This window comes from Equus quagga, chromosome 12 (assembly GCF_021613505.1).
Source record: "Equus quagga isolate Etosha38 chromosome 12, UCLA_HA_Equagga_1.0, whole genome shotgun sequence".
Classification (NCBI taxonomy): Eukaryota; Metazoa; Chordata; class Mammalia; order Perissodactyla; family Equidae; genus Equus; species Equus quagga.
The window spans coordinates 40,009,669-40,028,438 of NC_060278.1; the positions used below are offsets into that span (position 1 = coordinate 40,009,669).

Below are 18,770 nucleotides of genomic sequence, written 5' to 3' on the forward strand. Positions count from 1 at the left end.
ACAGGAGTTTGCAGCTGTGAGCAGCGTCCTGCCCTCACCCCCTGGGGAAGAAGGCCCCGGGGCCGGGCTGCCCCCAGTGCTCACCCACGGTGTCGGGCTTGGTGGCCTGGATGTGCATGTAGCCGCTCTCCCTCATTAGGCTGTAGAAGACCTTCTCCTTGAAGGGGTACATCAGCTCCACATCCTTTTGGGTGTAGCCGAAAAGCCCCGCGAAATGCCGTCCCAGGGGAAGGGTCAGGGTGTAGAAACTTCTTAAAACGAAAGCCATGTTCAAGTGCAGGCCTTTCACGTGGCTGAGGGCAGAGAGGGGCGAGGTGAGGCCGGGCTGGCATCAGGGAAAGGGGGAGGGAAGAGACAGAGGAGGAAGGGGCCACCAGGCCGAGGAGCACAGAGCCAGCCCCCTTCAGCATCTGCCCCTCTGGAGGGGCCACCTGAGGTGGAGGAGCGGGTTGGGAAGAAAATACAGAGTTTCTAGAAAGTTCCAGTCAGCTCTCCCAGGGCTTGGTCCATCAGAAAGGTCCACTCTCTGACCTTCCCTTCCTCTAACAGGCCCTCTCTGCCTGGGCATCTGGCCCACAGACACCAACCGTGTGTGACACCGAATGGAGGGTGGATCCGTGTTGAAGTGCCCCTGGTGGAGCTGAACGACAGGGGCCCCTCCCTCCTCTCCCCTGGGCCCACAAACATCCTGCCTGGCAAGGGGGCGCTCCAAGGCTCAGAGACTATGCCCAGGCAGGGCCTGGCATGCATAACCCTGCACGCTGCACAGATGTCCGCCTCATAGAGGCTGTGTGTGCGCGCACACACACACACACACACCTGAAAGGGATCCTCACCTGGGCACCAGCTGGGCTATGTTGGTACAGATCAAGGCCCCCCAGTCCCCTCCTTGAACATAGAATTCCTGGAAGCCCAGCCGCAGCATCAGCTTATAGAAGATCCTGGCAGTGGCCACGGTGTTAAAGCCTGGTTGTGAGGGGAGGAGAACAGCGTGGAGTCACTCCCTGGGTCCTCCCAGCATCCTGTGACGTTCCTCATACCTGCCCTGCCCCGGGCTGAGCTAAGAGCAGCTCACAGGAGGTGAGAAGGGATCCTGGGTGCCCAGGGCCTGCCCTGGTAGAGAGGGAGAGTGAGTGGACAGCCAGGCTACGAGGGCAGGTGACAGGCTAAGGCCAGCCCCGGGGGGCCTCTGTGGGCCCACACGGCATGCGGGGCTTGGTCAGCCTGGAACCGGCCGGGCCCAGAGGTGGACCTGCCCCTGCGTGATGAGCCTGGTGGAACACTAGCGTCCAGGCCCCGGAGCCAGCACTAGACAGTCGAGGCCTCGACCCTGAGAGTCGTGACTCGGCCCGGTCTCTCGCCACCGCACTCCTCCGGTCCTGAGAGGACATGCTGGCCTTCGGGTGTGACATAAATGCCCTCCTTGCTTCTCCTCCCTCCAGTTTCAGACCCTCCTTCCTGGGACTTTCCTCTGCCCCCGCCGGTGGCCCCCTCATCCTCCCAGGAGGGACTGGTGGCTGAGGCACGGTGTTCCGTGGCCCCCAGCGGTCCTCGTACCCTTCTTGGAGGACGCCTCTGAGAAGCCGTAGCCAGGAATGCAAGGGCAGATGACTTCAAAAACATGCTCGTCGCCCAGGCCGTGGCTCTTGGGGTCAGTGAGGAACGGGATGATCTTATAAAACTCGTAGAAGGAGCCGGGCCAGCCGTGCACCATCAGCAAGGGCTTTGGGGTGCGGCCAGAGGGCAGCTGCGGGGGCTTCACGTGGATGAAGTGGATGTCCAGCCCTAGGGGGACAGAGCAGAGTCAGGGCAGGGCAGAGGGTGCAGTCCCCAAGACGGCCCTCAGGGTCTCAGGCCAGGCTCTGCCCCTTCCGGGGCTCAGAGGGCCCCCAGAGGGTGGATCACAGCGATACCAGCAACCTTGGTTGAGCGCTTCCCCCCGGGCTCCAGCCACGTGGTGCCCTGCTCAGCCTTCACAGCCACCCTGTGAGGGGGATCCTGTCATTACGCCCCTTTCACCCCAGAACATGAGCCTGTGCAGCCAGCGCCGGGCTGCTGGAGCACCAGCACTGCTGTGTTCCCAGAGCCCAGAGCAGCCCTTGGCCCACGGCGGGGCTCAATGACCACTTGTTCAATAATTTACAAATTAGGGGAAAAGCTCTTTATATCCAGCAACAGACAATTACATAGATTATAGTTTAACCGTATACTGGAATACAATACAGTCATTTAAAATGACAGTGTAAATATGTATTTATCCAACATGGAAAACAGTTCCATACATACTGCTAAGCAGTAAAAGTGAATTATCAAGTCATAGCCACCGCATGGTCCAACTTCTGTAAAGCCTCACATATATGCATATATTCGTACTGTGAGTATATGGATTCCAAAGTCTGGAAGGATAAACTACAAAAATGTAAAAAGTAGCTCTCTCTTTTTACAGAATTTCAAGTGAATCATCTTCCTTTTTGTGTCATCTGTACTTTATCATTTTTTGACAATGGAGAAATTTTTTAAACTAGAGGGCTGGCCACCTGGAATACCATCCTAGGCAAGGGCAACGGAATAGATCCCAGGGGTCTCCAGAGTCCCTGTGAGAGCCCCTCCCTAGGAAGTGGCCCAACAGCCCCTGGTGTGCACGGTCAACCCAGCCAGGGGGCTGTCACACCTGGAGCCCTCCGCCACAAGGGCTGACGTTGACAGCACGGTCTAGCTAAGGTTCTGGTAGAAAACAGAAAAAATACACAAACCAAAGGGGAAAAGTCACCTATAATCTCACCATCTGAAGAGAACACTGCGTTGTCCTTCCAGACTTTTTTTAAAAAATAAATTTCATATTTTGAAATAGTTTTAGATTTATAGAAAAATAGTGACAATAGTACAGGGCATTCCCATCCACCCTGACCCAATTTCCCCTGGTATTAACACCTTCTGTTGCTATGGAACACTTGTTACGTTTTGCTACAATAGATGAACCAGTACTGATAACGTTGTTATTAACTAAACTCCGTACGTTATTCAGATTTCCTTAGGGTTTTTTTTTGTTTTTATTCATTTTTTTATTTTGTGATAGTAAGAACATTGAACATGGAATCTACCCTCCTCACAGTGTGTAAATGTGCACGACAGTACTGTTGTTATCTGTAGGTACAATGTAACACAGCGGACCTCCAAACTTCCTCACCCTGCATAACTGAAACTTTACGCCCGTTTATCAGCGACTCCCCATTTTCCCCACCTCCCATTCTACTCTCTGCCTTTACGAGCCTGACAATTTTAGATACCGCATAGAAGCGGAATCATGCAGTATTTGTCCTTCTGTGACTGGCTTATTTCACTCAGCATACTGTCCTCAGGGTTCACCCATGTTGTCACATACTGTAGGATTTCCTTCTCTTTTAAGGCTGAATAATATTGGTATATACATACAGTGGAATATGACTCAGATTGCCTTAGTTTCTACCTAATGTCCTTTTTCTGTTCTAGGATCCCATCTGGGAGACCACATTACCTTAGTTGTCATGTCTCCTTAGGCTCCTCTTGGCTGCGACAATTCAGACTTTATTTTAAATACTTAGAGAACACAACTTTCTTTTAACAAAAATAGACCTCTACATTCATTCTATTTTGGAACCTTCTTTTTTTCACTTAATATATCCTGCGTGTCCTTCTATGTTGCTAAGTTTATTCTCATTCTAAAGTTTATTTTAGTATGGGATCTTACCTCCTTTGGAACACGCTGCATGACGTGAGGTTATTTTTGATTCAAACTCTATCCCATTATCCTTTGAGCTGAAATTAGGGAAAAAGCGCACATATGCGTACATTCTCGCGTGTGCACGGGCCATCCTGCAAGCACATATGAGAGAAGCAAAAGCTGGTGGCTGGGCGAAGGGCCCAGGGAGATTTTCTTTTCACTGAGTATCCTTCCATACTTTTTGAATTTTAAAAATTAAGAAAAATGTTAAAAGCCCATACTTCCTAATTTGCCCTAAGAGGCCCCCCTTCCCTTTGAGGAGGAAACGCTCTCCCGGTTTCTCAACAGGTCTGTGGGGCCCACAGATGCCCCATGCCCAGGCTGCTGGGTCAGAATCGAGGAGCAGAGCAGGGCTCAGAGGGCAGCACTGGGCCTGGCGGGGCAGTGAGGGGAGGGTGTGGGATGGGGGATCACGGCCCAGCGCCCGAGCTGGGACAGCGGCCGGGGGCGAAGGAAAAAGAGACAGGCTGGGGGTCTGGAGAGCTAGGTTCTGGCCCTGACCCTCTACCTCCCTGACTCTGGCAACACCCTCCTCCTCTCTGGAGGTGACAGGCTGGGCTTCCACTGAGGCCTCCGAGGCCGCCACCTGCTCTCAGACTCTCTGAGAACAGAGACCGCCCTGTGGTGGGCGGCCCAGGACGGACATGTGAAGCTCATCACAGAACAGAGAAGTGACAGGAACAGGGAAGCCCGATAATGAGGCCAGTAGAGACCAGGACAGAACACGGGGGCTCAGAGGCTGAGGCTTGAGCAGCCCGGGGCACAGGGGTCAGTGCAGGGGCAGAGAGGACCCCGAAAAGGCCTAAACATGAGGGAGGAGGATGGCAGCAGAGAGAGAGCAAGGAGGGAGGCCCTCTTAGACTGACCCCAGCCTGGGGAGCCAGGAAAAGAGAAGTGCTGAAGGCTCGCTGGCCGGGGTGGGGCGGCCAGCTGGCACTGTGGGGGCTGGACAGAGAGCAAGTGGGCCCAGCAGGAGGGCTCCACACTGCAGGGACCAGGGCCGAGGGCGCTGCCAGCCTGGGGAAGCGACTGAGGCGCAGTGGGTTCAGTCATAGCAGGCAGCTGTCTGGGATGGACTCAGGGCCAGAAATCGCCCCCTCTGGAGCACTTGCACCCTGTGAGAGGGTTTGTGTTGTAAACACTCAGCACGCTGTGGTGTCCTGAGGAACCCTGGAGATGGTCCAGTGGGGTAGGCTTTCCCACATTTGCAGCCTCTAAAACAGCCCTTTTGTGCCTCTTGTCTCTGGGTTTTTGAACAGGCTGTTCCCTCCTCCTCCTGGACCACTTTCCCCACACACTTGCCAAACTCCTAGCTACCCTTTAAGTCTCAGTTTAGATGCCACCTCCTCCAGGAAGCCTTCCCTCACACTCTCAGGCAGCATGGGGGGCTCACAAAGCTCCCGGGGCCTCCTCCCTCAGAGCACCCCTCACCGTGGGCTGTAATTGCCCCTGAGCAGCCTGCAAGCTGTGAAGGCAAAGACCCTGTCCTCTCTGACTCCATGGCCCCAACCCCAGCAGAGTGCCTGGGTACAGGGGTACCCTGTCAATATCTGCTGGATGGGCACTAAAGAGCGGGGGCAAGAGAGGGATCCGAGTCAACCCATGGACGCGGGGCAGTCTCGACCAGGGGGCCCGATGGCGGTCTTTGGAAATGACACACGAGGCACTGTGTGCACTCGGGTTTGGAGGAAGCGGCTTAGATTCTATTGGGCTCAGGACAAAAGACAGCAAAGTCCCCTAAAGGGCACAGCAACACTCAGCTTATATTTAAAATGATTCTTCAACTTATTACAGTTACAGATTTCAAGATCTACTTCTTCACCAAGCATTTGAGTTCAACTTGCAAATATCATTCCATATATTTCTTAATCTAGCAGATGCTGACAGCCATTCTCCAGGGAGCTTAGATTCGTAGGTGGTTGCATTTCTCTACTTGCTCAATGACACCCCTTTAAACATTGTATCATTTTAATTTCCTTGTTAAGAACTTCAGTTGATCTGACCGACCCATACATCTTTCACATACTTTAAGTAATTCTTAGAATTTTAATAAATTAAATTTATAAATATGGTGAGGCTTAAATCTTCCAATACTGCATACAAACTCAGGAAGATTTCCGTATAAAATCACAGATCTAAATCTGCTACTTAATTACACATTTAAAATTAGAACTCAAAAGTTTTATCTGTTGCTTGAAAAGGCCAAATTCTCTTAAACATTACCGTTATTTAAAATTCCAAACATGCACCATTTCTTCAACATAAAAAATTAATAGTATGGCAACACACAGAATAGGAGGAAATATTTGCAAATCACACACCCAATACGGGATTAATATCCAGAATATATGGAGAACTCCTAAAACTCAGCAACAACAGCAAAACAAACAACTTGATTCAAAAACGGACAAGGGATTTGAATAGACATTTCTCCAGAGAAGATATGCAAATGGCCAAAAAGCACATGAAAAGATGTTCAACATCATTGATCATTAGAGAAATGCAAATCAAAACCACAATGAGATGCTACCTCACACCCCTTAGGATGGCTACAACTTAAAAAAAAAAACCAAAAACAGAAAATAACAAGTATTGACAAAGATGGGGAGAAACTGGGCCTCACCCATTGCTGGTGGGAATTTAAAATGGTCCAGCTGTTGTGGAAAACATTATGACAGTTCCTCAAAAAATGAACATAGAATTACTATTTGACCCAGCAATTCTGCTTGTGGGTCTATACCCAAAATAACTGAAGCAGGAAGATGAGCAGATGTTTGTACACCCATACTCATAGCAGCATTATTCACTACAGCCAAAAAGTGGAAGCAACCCAAGCGTCCATCGACAGAGAAACGGATAAACAAAACGTGGTTCAATACACACAAAGGGTTATTATTCAGCCTTAAAAAGGAAGGAAATTCTGACATGTGCTTCAACATGGATGAACCTTGAGGACATTATGCTGAGTGCAACAAGCCAGCCAGAGGGACAAATTTTCTGTGATTCCACTCACATGAGCTACTCAGATACAGAATTCAGACTTAAATTCATAGAGACAGAAAGTGGAATGGTGGTTTCCAGAGGCTAGGGAGAGAGGAAAATGGGAGTTACTGTTTACTGGGTACAGAGTTTCTGTTTTGCAAAGTAAGAAAAGTTCTGAAGGTGGATGACAGTGACAGTTGCATAGCAATGTAAATGTACTTAATGCCACTGAACTGTGGCATTCACTTGACAGTGTTCACTTAATGATTAAAATGGTCAATTTTATGTTATGTATATTTTACACAATTAAAAATAAATAAGTAAAAATTTTAAATTAACAGCATGAGTTTGATTTTCTTAAACATTTCTAAATTTGATTCTAAATCTTTCTGGGATTAAAAAATGCTTTTCCACTAAGGAAACTATCACTTCATCCCAAGTGATCTTGAGGTTACCTTCCCAAGAAAATTTTGAGAGACACCCTCTCTTCCAGGTGAAGTGGTGTGACAACCTATGATCTAGTTGGGACATGAGGTCTAGAGATACAGAGACAGAACAACGTTTCTTAGGACCTCGACTGGCAGGCTGAGTACCCTTTAACAGTCACAATATGGTGGACTCCAAAACCTCAAGGAGGGGCTGAGCTGACCAAGGCCATTCCCATCTCTCAAAGACTGTTCCACCACTCGACTGGATCCTGCATTTCTTTGGTTTTTCAATTATTTCCTGTCTAGCTCTAAAGACCATAGATTTGTGGGATTTTGCAATATTTTTGCATCCTGGTGAGGTTACACCTTATAAATACGTTTCAGTGACCAAAAACTGGGTTCTGGGTCTCCCCAGCTTCGTCTAAGTCGGGCGTCTAAGAAGGCCGTTCCTGGGACGTACGATGCCCTCTGGCTGGTGTTTTGGAAACGTACCTTCAATCTTGGTCTTGAAGTGGGGGTATCTGTTGAGAATCTCCACCTGTTTCTTCCAGTCAAATTCATTCCGCCAGTAGGAGACGATTTGCTTCAGATAGTTGGAGTTGAAACCGTAGTGGAAGCGGCTGTCCTCCAATGGCGGGGTCAAACGGGCCTTGTCGATCCTCTGGTGTAAGTCCTGGAGCAAAACGCAGGACCCCAAGGGGACGGGGTGGGTGGGGCAGAGCACAAGAGAAACTCTGTTTCCAGAAGACAGAGCTCACGCTGCAGCCACAGGACACTGTGCCACAGAAGAGGCCAAGCCAAGCCTCATGGGAGAGCGGGAGGGGAGCGGGCTTCGGTCTGGAGGCCGCGCTCAGGGTGTCAGGCTTGTCCCAGAAGAAACCTCCTGTTCCCCACGACAGCGGCTCTTCCCACAACATATGTGTCCTCACTTTCGACTCCAGGTTTACCTCTCATCTCTCAGTTTTTAAATGTATGAACAATACACAATACGTATCTTTAAGTTTCCTAGCCTTAGCAGGTAACATATAGCAGGGGCTGGCAAGTCTTTTTGTAAAGGGTTAGAGAGTAAATATTTTAAGCTTTTTGAGCTGCAACTACTCCACTCTGTCCGTGTAGTGTGGAAGCAGCCGTGGACAATATGTGGACGAATGGATGCGGCTGTTTTCCAATAAAACCTTACTTATGGACACCGAAATTTGAATGCCATATAATTTTCACATGTCATGAGAAATTATTCTTATTTTGATTTTTTCCAACCGTTTAAAGATGTAAAAACTATTCATAGCATGGGGGCTGTACAAAAACAGGTGGCCGGGTGGATGCGCCCCATTGACTCAATGATGCATTATAACTCAGTTGGTATCAAAATTAGAGACCAGGAGAGACGGCGCAAGTCTGATGGGTGAGCGTGAGGCCACTGAGACCAGCCTTGCTGGGGGAAGTTCAAGTCCACGCACAGAGATCTCAAGTGTTGCCGTTCCCAGGGTTTCCTCCCAGGCACCTCAGTCACCCCCAAGCAGATTTTAGAAATCTTAGACCGAGTCTAAGAACCCACGAAAGAAGTTATCCTCAGGGCTCAGCCTCTGTCATAAATGGCGAGGCCTTATCAAGTCCCACCAAGGGAGCAGCAGCCTGGTTTCTCTGGGGTGCAGCCTAGTTTCTGTTTTTTCAATCCCATCCTCCTCGGAACTCTCCTGACTTTTTTCTCACCACTTTTCATGGCATTTATCCCTATTAATCTTCTAGTTAACTTTTCTCTGTGCACACTTCTTTTCTCAACTATTGGACTCTGAGCTATTGACTCTCTCTTCTTCCAAGCCCCCAGCTATGTGCCTGCACACAGTAGGTACTCACATACCCACAGAATGAAAGCGAGAATGGGTGGGGACATCCCAGCTCCCTCCCACCCTCCTGGCCCAGCTCAAGCCTAGCTCTCAGATCAGCCCATCCCGCCAGTCACAATCATGGTTACGGTCATGGTCACGGTCACATCCTTCCTGCCTCCAGCGCAGTGCGGAGGAGGGGGCAGTGGCTTTGGAATGAGACAGCTCTGAGTCCAAACCCTTCTGCCTATCATCTCGGTCACCTTGGACAAACGGCTTTACCTCTCTGAGCTTCAGTTTGTGCATGTGTAAGATGCAACAATAGTCTTCAGCCTACAAGACTCCTGCAGGGACTGAGCGTGACCACGAGTGGCTGACACACAGTAGGTGCTTAACCAACACTGGCCCCGCCACAGGTTTTCTGTGCTTCGGCATTTTATGTCGCCATGGTCTTGCCTTCTCTTAGGATCTCCGCCCAGGCCCTGACGAGAACCTGCTCACTTTCTCCTACAAGCACAGGCGGGGCACAAAGGAGGCAAAACAGCTGCTTTCTGTGACCTTTGATGCATGTAACTGGGTCCAGCTGGCACCCCCTCTTCTGCCTAGTCACTGCCCGGCCTTGGGTAGGGGAAAGGAGACAGAAGAGGGAAGGAGAAGAAGGGAGACGACGGGCAGAGCGGGTGAGCTGGGTACCCCTCTCTGGGGCAACTGCACCTGCCCAGGTGCACCTGGGAGAAGAGCAGACTATAAAAAAACCCTCCCAAGAGGGGCCACTTGCCAAGGCCTGGGCCCTCCCCAGCCCCAGCCTAAGGCCCAACCTGGTTACAGGGAAACCGCAGAAGGGGCTCCCTGGCCCTCCCGTCTCTCAGCTCTGCTCAGAAAAAGGAGCCTTACGTTGATCTCCTCATCTGACGTTTCCACCTTGAAAGGACGGATGCTCTCGTCCTCCCGGCCCGTGGGCCTCGACCCAGGCCCCCACCACCCATCTTCAAGCGGCAAAGTTTCCTCCTTGTCCCTGGAGACGAACCAGTAGATGACAAAGCCCAGAACGGAGGTGAGCAGAATTTCCAGCCACATGACTCCTGTGGAGTGGATAGAACCCATTAGCAACAGAGGCCACCCAGCCAGACCTCGACCCCCCGCCAGAGAGGCCAAACTTCCAATTTCTCTCCCACCCAATCCCTGATTTTATGTCCTTTTGCCCTAAAAAGTAACATAAGCATAGTATAGAAAGATTGGAAAACAATAGAAAAAGAGACAAAAGTCACCCATTATCCTACTGAGCTATGAAATCTACTAATCAAATTGGGAAAAAATGAAGCCGGGTTGGCTTCTGCATAACCCTGGTGTTGGGGGCTGCATTCCTGAGGCCCCAAGTTTCTCTGAGGGGCCTTCTGCTCCAGAAGCTTCTGAGAAGCCTCTCCCACCCTTGGGCCCCCTACCCCTACCGGAGAGCAGCGACTTCTCTGAGTGGTGGGCTCAGGAGAGGGAATGGGGCTGAGGCTCAGCCCCTCGCTGTCTCTCTCTGAGAGGGGCCTGTCCTCGGGATGTATGTAAGCGGCAAGGGGACAGGTTTGAAGGTTAAGTTCAATTCGGGGCGGGGGTGGGGTGGGGAGAGGGAGGAAGAGTCTTAGGCAGCCCAAACATGGCCACACATCTCAGCTGGGTTTTGTTTGACAGCCTTATTGACACATGATTCACAGAGCACATAATCCACCCATTTAAAGTGTACAACCCCGGGGCCGGCCCCGTGGCCGAGTGGGTTAAGTTCGCGCGCTCCGCTTCGGCGGCTCAGGGTTTCGCTGGTTCGACTCCTGGGCGTGGACATGGCACCGCTCACCAAGCCATGCTGGGTTGGCGTCCCATATGCCACAACTAGAAGGACCCACAACTAAAAATACGCAACTATTTACCGGGGGGCTTTGGGGAGAAAGAGGAAAAATAAAATCTTTAAAGTGTACAACCCGATGATTTTTAGTAGATTCACAGATTTGTGCACACGTAACCACAGTTGTAGAACATTTTCATCGCCACAAAGAGCAACTCCATCCCCATTAGCTATCACCCCCGACTGCCCCCTGCCCCACCCCAGGCCCTAAGCAACCCCTAATCTACATTCTGCCTCTATAGAGTTGCCCATGACAATTTGTATAAACTCAGCTGTTTTAATCCCCATTTGCCTGATTCCTGTGTCTTTTTTCTCAGAAAGGGAAAAAAGAAGAGCTTAGTTCCTGCAAACCAATACCAGGCAGACCGACCGTGGCCCAGCATTGTTTTCTTCCGCATTCCCAGAGAAGGAACCCACGGGAGCTTCCAGCTCACGGAAACGTGCATGGGCGCAGACACGGTGCTCGTGCCAGAGCCAGCCGAGCTTCTGCTGGACGCAGAGCAGTTAGGACCCAAGTGGAGGGGAAATGATCGTGTCTCAGACAAGGCCTCGGTAGAGCCCCTCCCCGGCTCCAGCCCTGTCTTGGAAACTGAGGCAGGAGGAGGACCCTGCTAGGAAACCCACCCTACTGTGTCCTCTATTTGCCACAGGGCCTTGCTGGGGGCTTGCTGAGGCCCTGAGGTCTGCTCCTGGCAGGAGCTGCCCCTCTAAACTGAGAACTGGGCCACTGGGGGCCATTTCTTGAAATATTCGTCCATAGTGGTCCTTAATGAAGGTTCTGGACAGACCTTCCTGCTGAAACCGAGGACAAAGGAGCGAAAATTTCCCGGGATTAGGGTGAAACTGTGCCTTGCACTCACAGGGTTAACGTGAGAAACAAAATAACCAAAGTTTCTGAGCTCACCTTGCAGAACAGCAGGAGGACCGCTGATAAGAGAGGAGCTTGTGACAGCCTCCGGCCTGACTAAGCATCTTGCAGGAACATTGAGAAGCTAAAACGACTGACTGTAAACTCTAGACGTCAAAGACTGAAAATCCACCATGTGCAACATGTAGAACAGATGGTCACGCCTGTGCAGAGGACTCTTCAGCCCCCAAGGCCACATGCTCCCCCTCCCCTACCTAAAACCCCAAACAAAAACGCTTGCTTGGAGCTTTTCAGGGAGTTCAGGATGATAGCGTTAGCTGCCTTTTCTCCTTGCTCAGGACTGTGCAATGACAAAATTCCTACTTTCTTCCCCTACACCCGGAGTCAGAGATTGGCTTGCTGTGCAACAGGTGAGCGAACTCACTTCAGGTTTGATATCAATTTGGCAACCCAGATGGGACAATGTCCCAAGTGCACATCTCACCTGTGGCACTCTGGCCTCTGGGTAAAAGCTGCTCTTGGAAGCTGTCCTGCAGCTGCCTGAGCCCCTTGTCTCAGGGACAGCCACAAGCGACTGGACGCTGGCCAGACGTTGCTTGGTGCTTTTGCTTTGGTGGTGGAAGAAACTAGGTTCAGGGCTTAGGAAGACGTCTCTTGTGAGTAGATGGCAGTTTTTGTTTTTGTCCATGTGCTAACCTTTTCCAACAGGACCAGCCAGAAATAACGGGAATCTGGCAGCCCTCTGGGCTCCACTTGTGTTAAGGTCGAGACGGCTCAACCAGATTGGGTAAGTCCCCCAGTATGCACACCAAGGTCCCTTGTCCTTGCTCATTTGGGAATATCTGTGGGGCGGATCTTCATTTGTTGGGCACCCCCTGAGTGTAGGACACGTACTAAGCTGGGACTGGAAGCACTTTGGTTTTTGCGTTTGGTTTTGGTTTCTTTGTTCTGGCTTCCATTTGCTGGCCGAGGGTTTCTGGGAAAGCACGGTTGTTTGATCTCTGGTTGTTGTTTGTTTGTCTGTCCTTTTAAAAGTGTTAACAAGAGAGGTGCCACATCTATTCCACCTAAGAGCCCGTTGGGAAAAAGTTTGACTCACTGGTCGACCTATAGTTATAAACCAATGTCTAAAGAGGGATGATTTTCTTTTGTCACACCACATGGCCACAATCATCTTTAGACTCCAGAAGGGAAAAAAATGGCCCAACAATGGGATCTTAAGTTGGAAAATTTTTTGAGAGCTCTCATCACAAACAGCTGTTTTATTGGTACCTATGAAAAGACCAAATTAAAAGAAAAATACAATGACTACTCTTAAGAACTTAAACTTGGGGTCTCAGCTTCTTCTCATGGTCTTACAGACGCTAATGAAAACATTAAGTTAACAAAGAAAAATCAGAAAGGGAAGAGTCACAGGACTCATCCCAACAGGATGGAAATCTTTAACTAGTTATTAAAAGGAAAACAGGGGGCAGTCAGGTGGCGCAGCGGTTAAGTGTGCACATTCTGCTTCTTGGCAGCCCAGGGTTCGCCGGTTCGGATCCTGGGTGCAGACATGGCACCACTTGGCAAGCCATGCTGTGGTAGGCATCCCACATATAAAGTGGAGGAAGATGGGCAGGGATGTTAGCTCAGGGCCAGTCTTCCTCAGCAAAAAGAGGAGGATTGGCAGCAGTTAGCTCAGGGCTAATCTTCCTCAAAAAAAAAAAAAAAACGGGATCAATGGACTAGACATGAATAAAGTTAAAACGAAGGTTTTAATAAAACACTGCCTAAGGTTGGATGGGCTAAAGGGACCCCTTATTGGCTCCCCAACATTAAAAGACATCAGATAGGCCTCTTCTATTTACCCCAGTTTGAAAAAAAATTAAAAAGCCAGAAGGCAGAAATCACAATAAGAAAGCTGACCAACAATTATTTGGTGCAATAGTTAGGCTACCAAGGTTAATAAGACTATAAAGATTAAAGTGTTTAACAAGTGTTATATATATATATATAGTATTATATCAACTTTGCCTGGATTTTTTTTTAAAGTTTGGCACCTGAGCTAACATCTGTTGCCAATCTTCTTTTCTTTCTTCTTCTTCTTCTCCCCAAAGCCCCCCAGTACATAGTTGTATATTTTAGTTGTGGGTCCTTCTAGTTGTGGCATGTGGGATGCCGCCTCAGTGTGGCCTGATGAGCAGTGCTATGTTTGTGCCCAGGATCCGAACTGGTGAAACCCTGGGCCGCCAAAGCGGAGCATGTGAACTTAACCCCTCGGCCACGGGGCTGGCCCCTGCCTGGATGTTTTTTTGGAAATAGATGTCACACCTGGCTGGAAATGCTTCCCCTACACAGTACTGTAATACCAAAACTTGCTAATAAAATTCTAATATGTTAGAATTAAACTTAAAATTAAGATATAGTTTTGTAAAAATCGGTATATTTAAATGGGGCAATTTCAGTTTACCCAAACTGATGTATTTACATATACAATTGGAAAAAGCCAGCTACAAAGTTAAATAACTAATGGGAAGCCTGTTTTAATCTTTTGAGGCTTCTAAATAAAATCAGGAGTGCTTTACTGCCTCTTTAAAAGAAAATAAATAATTAAACATGCCAGTAGCTAAAGATGAATCTGCTGCTCGTCTCTCCTCTCTTGCTGAGCTTCCCCACTTCAACTCCCCCGAAATTCCCAATCTAAAAATTAAGCAAGAAAAATAAGTAAACTTTTGAGATAATTTAAAATTGTAACAACCTCTCTGGGGAACCTCTGTTTCAGAGGATTCCACCTTAAGGGTCACGCTGAAAAGAGAGGATTCAAAATCTCTCATGATGGAATGCAGTCTTTAATTAACACGCAGAAACGTCTAAGAGACAAAGTTGTTTAACATGATAAAATTAACCTTTGATAACTGAGAGCTTACTTAAGTCTGCTGGTTTAATTTAAAATAGACATGTCCTCAGAGTTATCAGCCTTGGATATGATGCAGACGTGTTGTCTCTGTTATAAAATGTGTCAGCAAAAGTAATAACTTAGAATAATAGCAGATTTTGTTTGATGTCTCATGAAGTTTCTGCAGGCAATCTAAATATAATTGTTGAGAAGAGGTAAACTAAATAGATCTAAAAAGGATAAAAGTTTTGGGGGGTACTTTTTAACAACAATTATGTGTTATGACGTATGTACTTAAAACAACTTAAGATGATGGCTAACTGTTTTAATGTCACGGGAAGTTTTTTGAGAAATCTAAACCTAATTGTTGGGAACAAATGATTTAGACAGATGAAAATGGATAGGCGTTTTTGAGTATAATAATTATGTTTTATGGTCTGTATGCTTGAAAAACAGCTTCCAAAATCTTTTTGGCAACTTAAAACTTTAGAGTTTTGCTAAATTAAATGATAGAAATTTGACCATCTAGGTCATTGCCACATAAGATAAAATATTAGAAATTGATTACTTAGCATAGATTTGTCTGTCTTTGGTTTCTTACCTCAGAAAAACTGAAAGATGATTAGGTTTATTGATAAACATGTTTTGTGCATGCTGGGGAATTTTCTATGAGAAAATACATGTTTCTGTATACAAGGAAAGTAAAATGTACATTTTCAGTAAAGAATATAAAAAAATAGAGATATTTTTGTTAGTTTTGTTACAAAAGATAAATATGTCCTAAAGTACTGGGGAAAAAAACAAAAAAAGAAAACATGGGACAAATTTTGAATGTAAAAAGTAAGTGACAAAAGGTTTGTGGAAATAAAACCCTGAGAAATTTTGTGCATGGTCAAGCTGGCTGACATTTAAATGAATTCAATTAAATGTATGAGTTTCAACATCAAGGGTAAGCTGGTGCAAAGTTAGAATTTGGCTTTCTCACTCTTAAAAAGATAATGTTCTTAAACTTTTGGTCTGCTCTTGATATGGAGGTTATAAAAGTTTTTTCTTTATTTTTCAGTGAGTCTACCTAAAAGACAGAAAAGCTACGTTTTGTTAAAATAACTTCTTATGTTCAAAGAGACTGAGGTTTCTTTACTGTTTTTTTTTTAAAACTGTTTAAACTCTCTCTGTTTGCCTTTGACATCTTCTGTTGTCACCTTGATTGAGTGAATAACTAAGCATTGTTTCCTTTTTGACCAAGTGTTTTAAACCCTTTTGATATTTTTGACAAATTCTCCCAAAGTTCGAATCCTGGGTGAAGTATTTCTTTTGACTTAAAAAAAATCTTTGAGAATTTCCAATGGGCCCTAGGACTTCTCAAAGAGTTTATTCTCTCTTTCTAGAAAGAGAGATAATAAACTAATTAGACTTACTTGGTATATTAAATTATATGGGAAGCATTGTCAAATAAATGATGATAAATCTTCCCAGGTTATATTGTGTGGGTAAATGTTATTAATATAAGTACTGTAAAAAATTATATAACATTCCTAACATTCTGATGTGTCTTGGTTATCAATCACAATTCTGGTTATTATCTCAGAGTGTTATATGTCATAGAAGTGGTCAGGTGTCTGTCAATTGCCATTTTTGAATGTTTTGTTATTTATAGATAGTTGTTGTTTTACTCTGATGTTTTTGCAGATGTGTTTCATCTTTAAAAACATTCATGAGGGGCCGGCCCCGTGGCGGAGTGCTTAAGTTCGCGTGCTCCGCTTCGGCGGCCCAGGGTTTCACCAGTTCAGATCCTGGGCGCGGACATGGCACTGCTCATCAGGCCACGCTGAGGCGGCGTCCCACATGCCACAACTAGAAGGACCCACAACTAAAATATGCAACTATGTACTGGGGGGCTTTGGGGAGGAAAAAAAGCAGGGGAAAAAAAAAGAAGATTGGCAACAGTTGTTAGCTCAGGTGCCAATCTTTAAAAAAAAAAATCCATGAAAAGGACTCTGGTGCTTACTCTAGAGTACAGGTTTCTGATAAATTTTCAGACTATAAAACTGAGCTGAGTAAGAAATTATAGAACTGTTACTGAAAAACCTATGGCCTCACAAAACTGCTAACAGATGATCAAGATCAAGAATTAATTATATGAGACTAAATTAATGAGGATGTTTATAATTTTTATGGCTTTTTTTGTTTATGATATTGCTGATTAATGTTTTGTCTTTTTCAGATTTAAGAAAATCTTTTTCTCTTAAGAAACTATGACTTATAACAATTTGTAAACAAAATTAAAGCATTTATTTTTTTTTCCCCACCTGATCCCTCCAGAATTTGAAAACTCTTAGTAAGTGCGTGAGTATGGTTATTTTCATGGAAATATAATTGTTTGCATAAGTTCAATAAGAATCTGTTCTTACAGCAGGACACAATTGGAAACACTGGTTATATTACCAAGGCTTTGACTGGAATGTCACATTTGAGAGTAACATACAGGCTCGAATATGACAAGACAGCTTTTGAGGACTAAACATTGACTTTCTGGAATAAAGCCACTTAAAAATATTGGCCAGGTACCTGCTCACAGGGTTCCCAGTAACCTGGTATGGTTGAGTAAAAAATGTCACTCCCTCTGACAGGCGCAAAGAACCCCAGGATATTTTGGGGGACCTCACGAAGAGAGGAACTCACTCAAATCTGTAGGTATTACAGGCAAAGTCTGATGACAAGTTCTTGGTCTAACTTTCCTGGCCTTGAGAGGCCTTTAAAGTTCAATCTGAGATTCTTTATAAAATCTTCTGGCAAAGCAGGAACTAATTAAAAGATCAATTGCTATTCTTGCTGTACTTATGTAAATGATTGGGCCACATTTACCGAAACTAGACTTATTTTGTAAACCAGTGGGTCTTAATTTGGCTATCTTTGATAAAAATGAGGGTAATTCTAGAGAGAAAAATTATGTTTCAATAAAAACTATAATACACATTTGTGGATGTTGTATTTTAGTTCTGTCAATTGTCTCTGAGGTTTATTTTCTACCTGTAAACTGCACTAGATTCTAACTTCTTCTAGTCTCCTGAAATATCTGAGATAACAAATCTCCAAACTAATGTTTTCCATAATTTTCATTCAGAATTTGAAAACTAAACCTGCCCTTTTTCCTGAAGCCCTGCAAACTAACGCTGAACATCTTGATATAAACTTAAGAAAGATTCATGCCGGCTGCTGTGTAAGCCACTCAGAAAGATACGTGAGAAGCTGATGACACCATCAGAGACATTCAAACTGCAAGAGATGCTTTTGACCCTGACTTGAATCTTCTTGATTCGCTGCCCCCTGGGGTCAGGAACTGGTTTATATTTTACTCAACCATTAACCTTGTTTTTTTTTTTTTTCTCTAAAAATACTTCTTATTAAATACCTGGTTACTTACTTACATGATACAGGCCTAACTTTGGGAGCCCACCTGCATCACTGCCTTATTAAAAACTGGTTCAGTGAGATGAAACAACCTATGCCCCAATTCAGCAGGAAGTAGCTAGATCTGTCGTCACCCCAAACCCCTCAAGAATGAGGAATGATCAAGAGAGATTGAAACCAAGGATAAAGGAGTTAGAATTTCCCGGGATTAGGGTGAAACTGTGCCTTGTACTCACAGGGTTAACATGAGAAACAAAGTAACCAAAGTTTCTGAGCTCGCCTTGCAGAACAGCAGGAGGACCGCTGATAAGAGAGGAGCTTGTGACAGCCCCGCCTGACTCTAATCATCTTGCAGGAACATTGAGAAGCTAAAACGACTGACTGTAAACTTTAGACGTCAAAGACTGAAAATCCACCATGTGCAACACGTAGAACAGATGGTCACGCCTGTGCAGAGGACTCTTCAGCCCCCAAGGCCACATGCTCCCCCTGCCCTACCTTAAACGCCAAACAAAAACCCTTGCTTGAAGCTTTTTGGGGAGTTCGGGATGACACTGTTAGCAACCTGTTCTCCTTGCTCAGCGCTGTGCATTAAGATTCCCACTTTCTTCCCCTACACCCGGTATCAGAGACTGGCTTGCTGCACAACGGGTGAGCGAACTCACTTCAGGTTGATATCACTGATGCCGCTCAGATTCAACCCCCTCTTCTGACCCAGAGCCCTCGTCACCC

General features: G+C 46.5%; 1 protein-coding gene across 3 annotated transcripts in view; it reads right to left on the reverse strand.

Annotated features, from left to right (window-relative positions):
- EPHX1 (epoxide hydrolase 1) overlaps window positions 1-18,770 on the reverse strand; it is a 44,148-nt gene that overhangs the window by 8,275 nt on the left and 17,103 nt on the right. For all 3 annotated transcript variants that reach the window (XM_046680057.1, XM_046680058.1, XM_046680059.1), the window contains exons 2-6: window positions 9,888-10,075; window positions 7,663-7,843; window positions 1,558-1,785; window positions 837-966; window positions 85-293 (exon numbers count right to left, since the gene is read on the reverse strand). In XM_046680057.1, coding sequence (XP_046536013.1) covers window positions 85-293; window positions 837-966; window positions 1,558-1,785; window positions 7,663-7,843; window positions 9,888-10,070 — 931 coding nt within the window. In that variant the 5' untranslated portion in view covers window positions 10,071-10,075. The remainder of the gene's footprint in view (window positions 1-84; window positions 294-836; window positions 967-1,557; window positions 1,786-7,662; window positions 7,844-9,887; window positions 10,076-18,770) is intronic.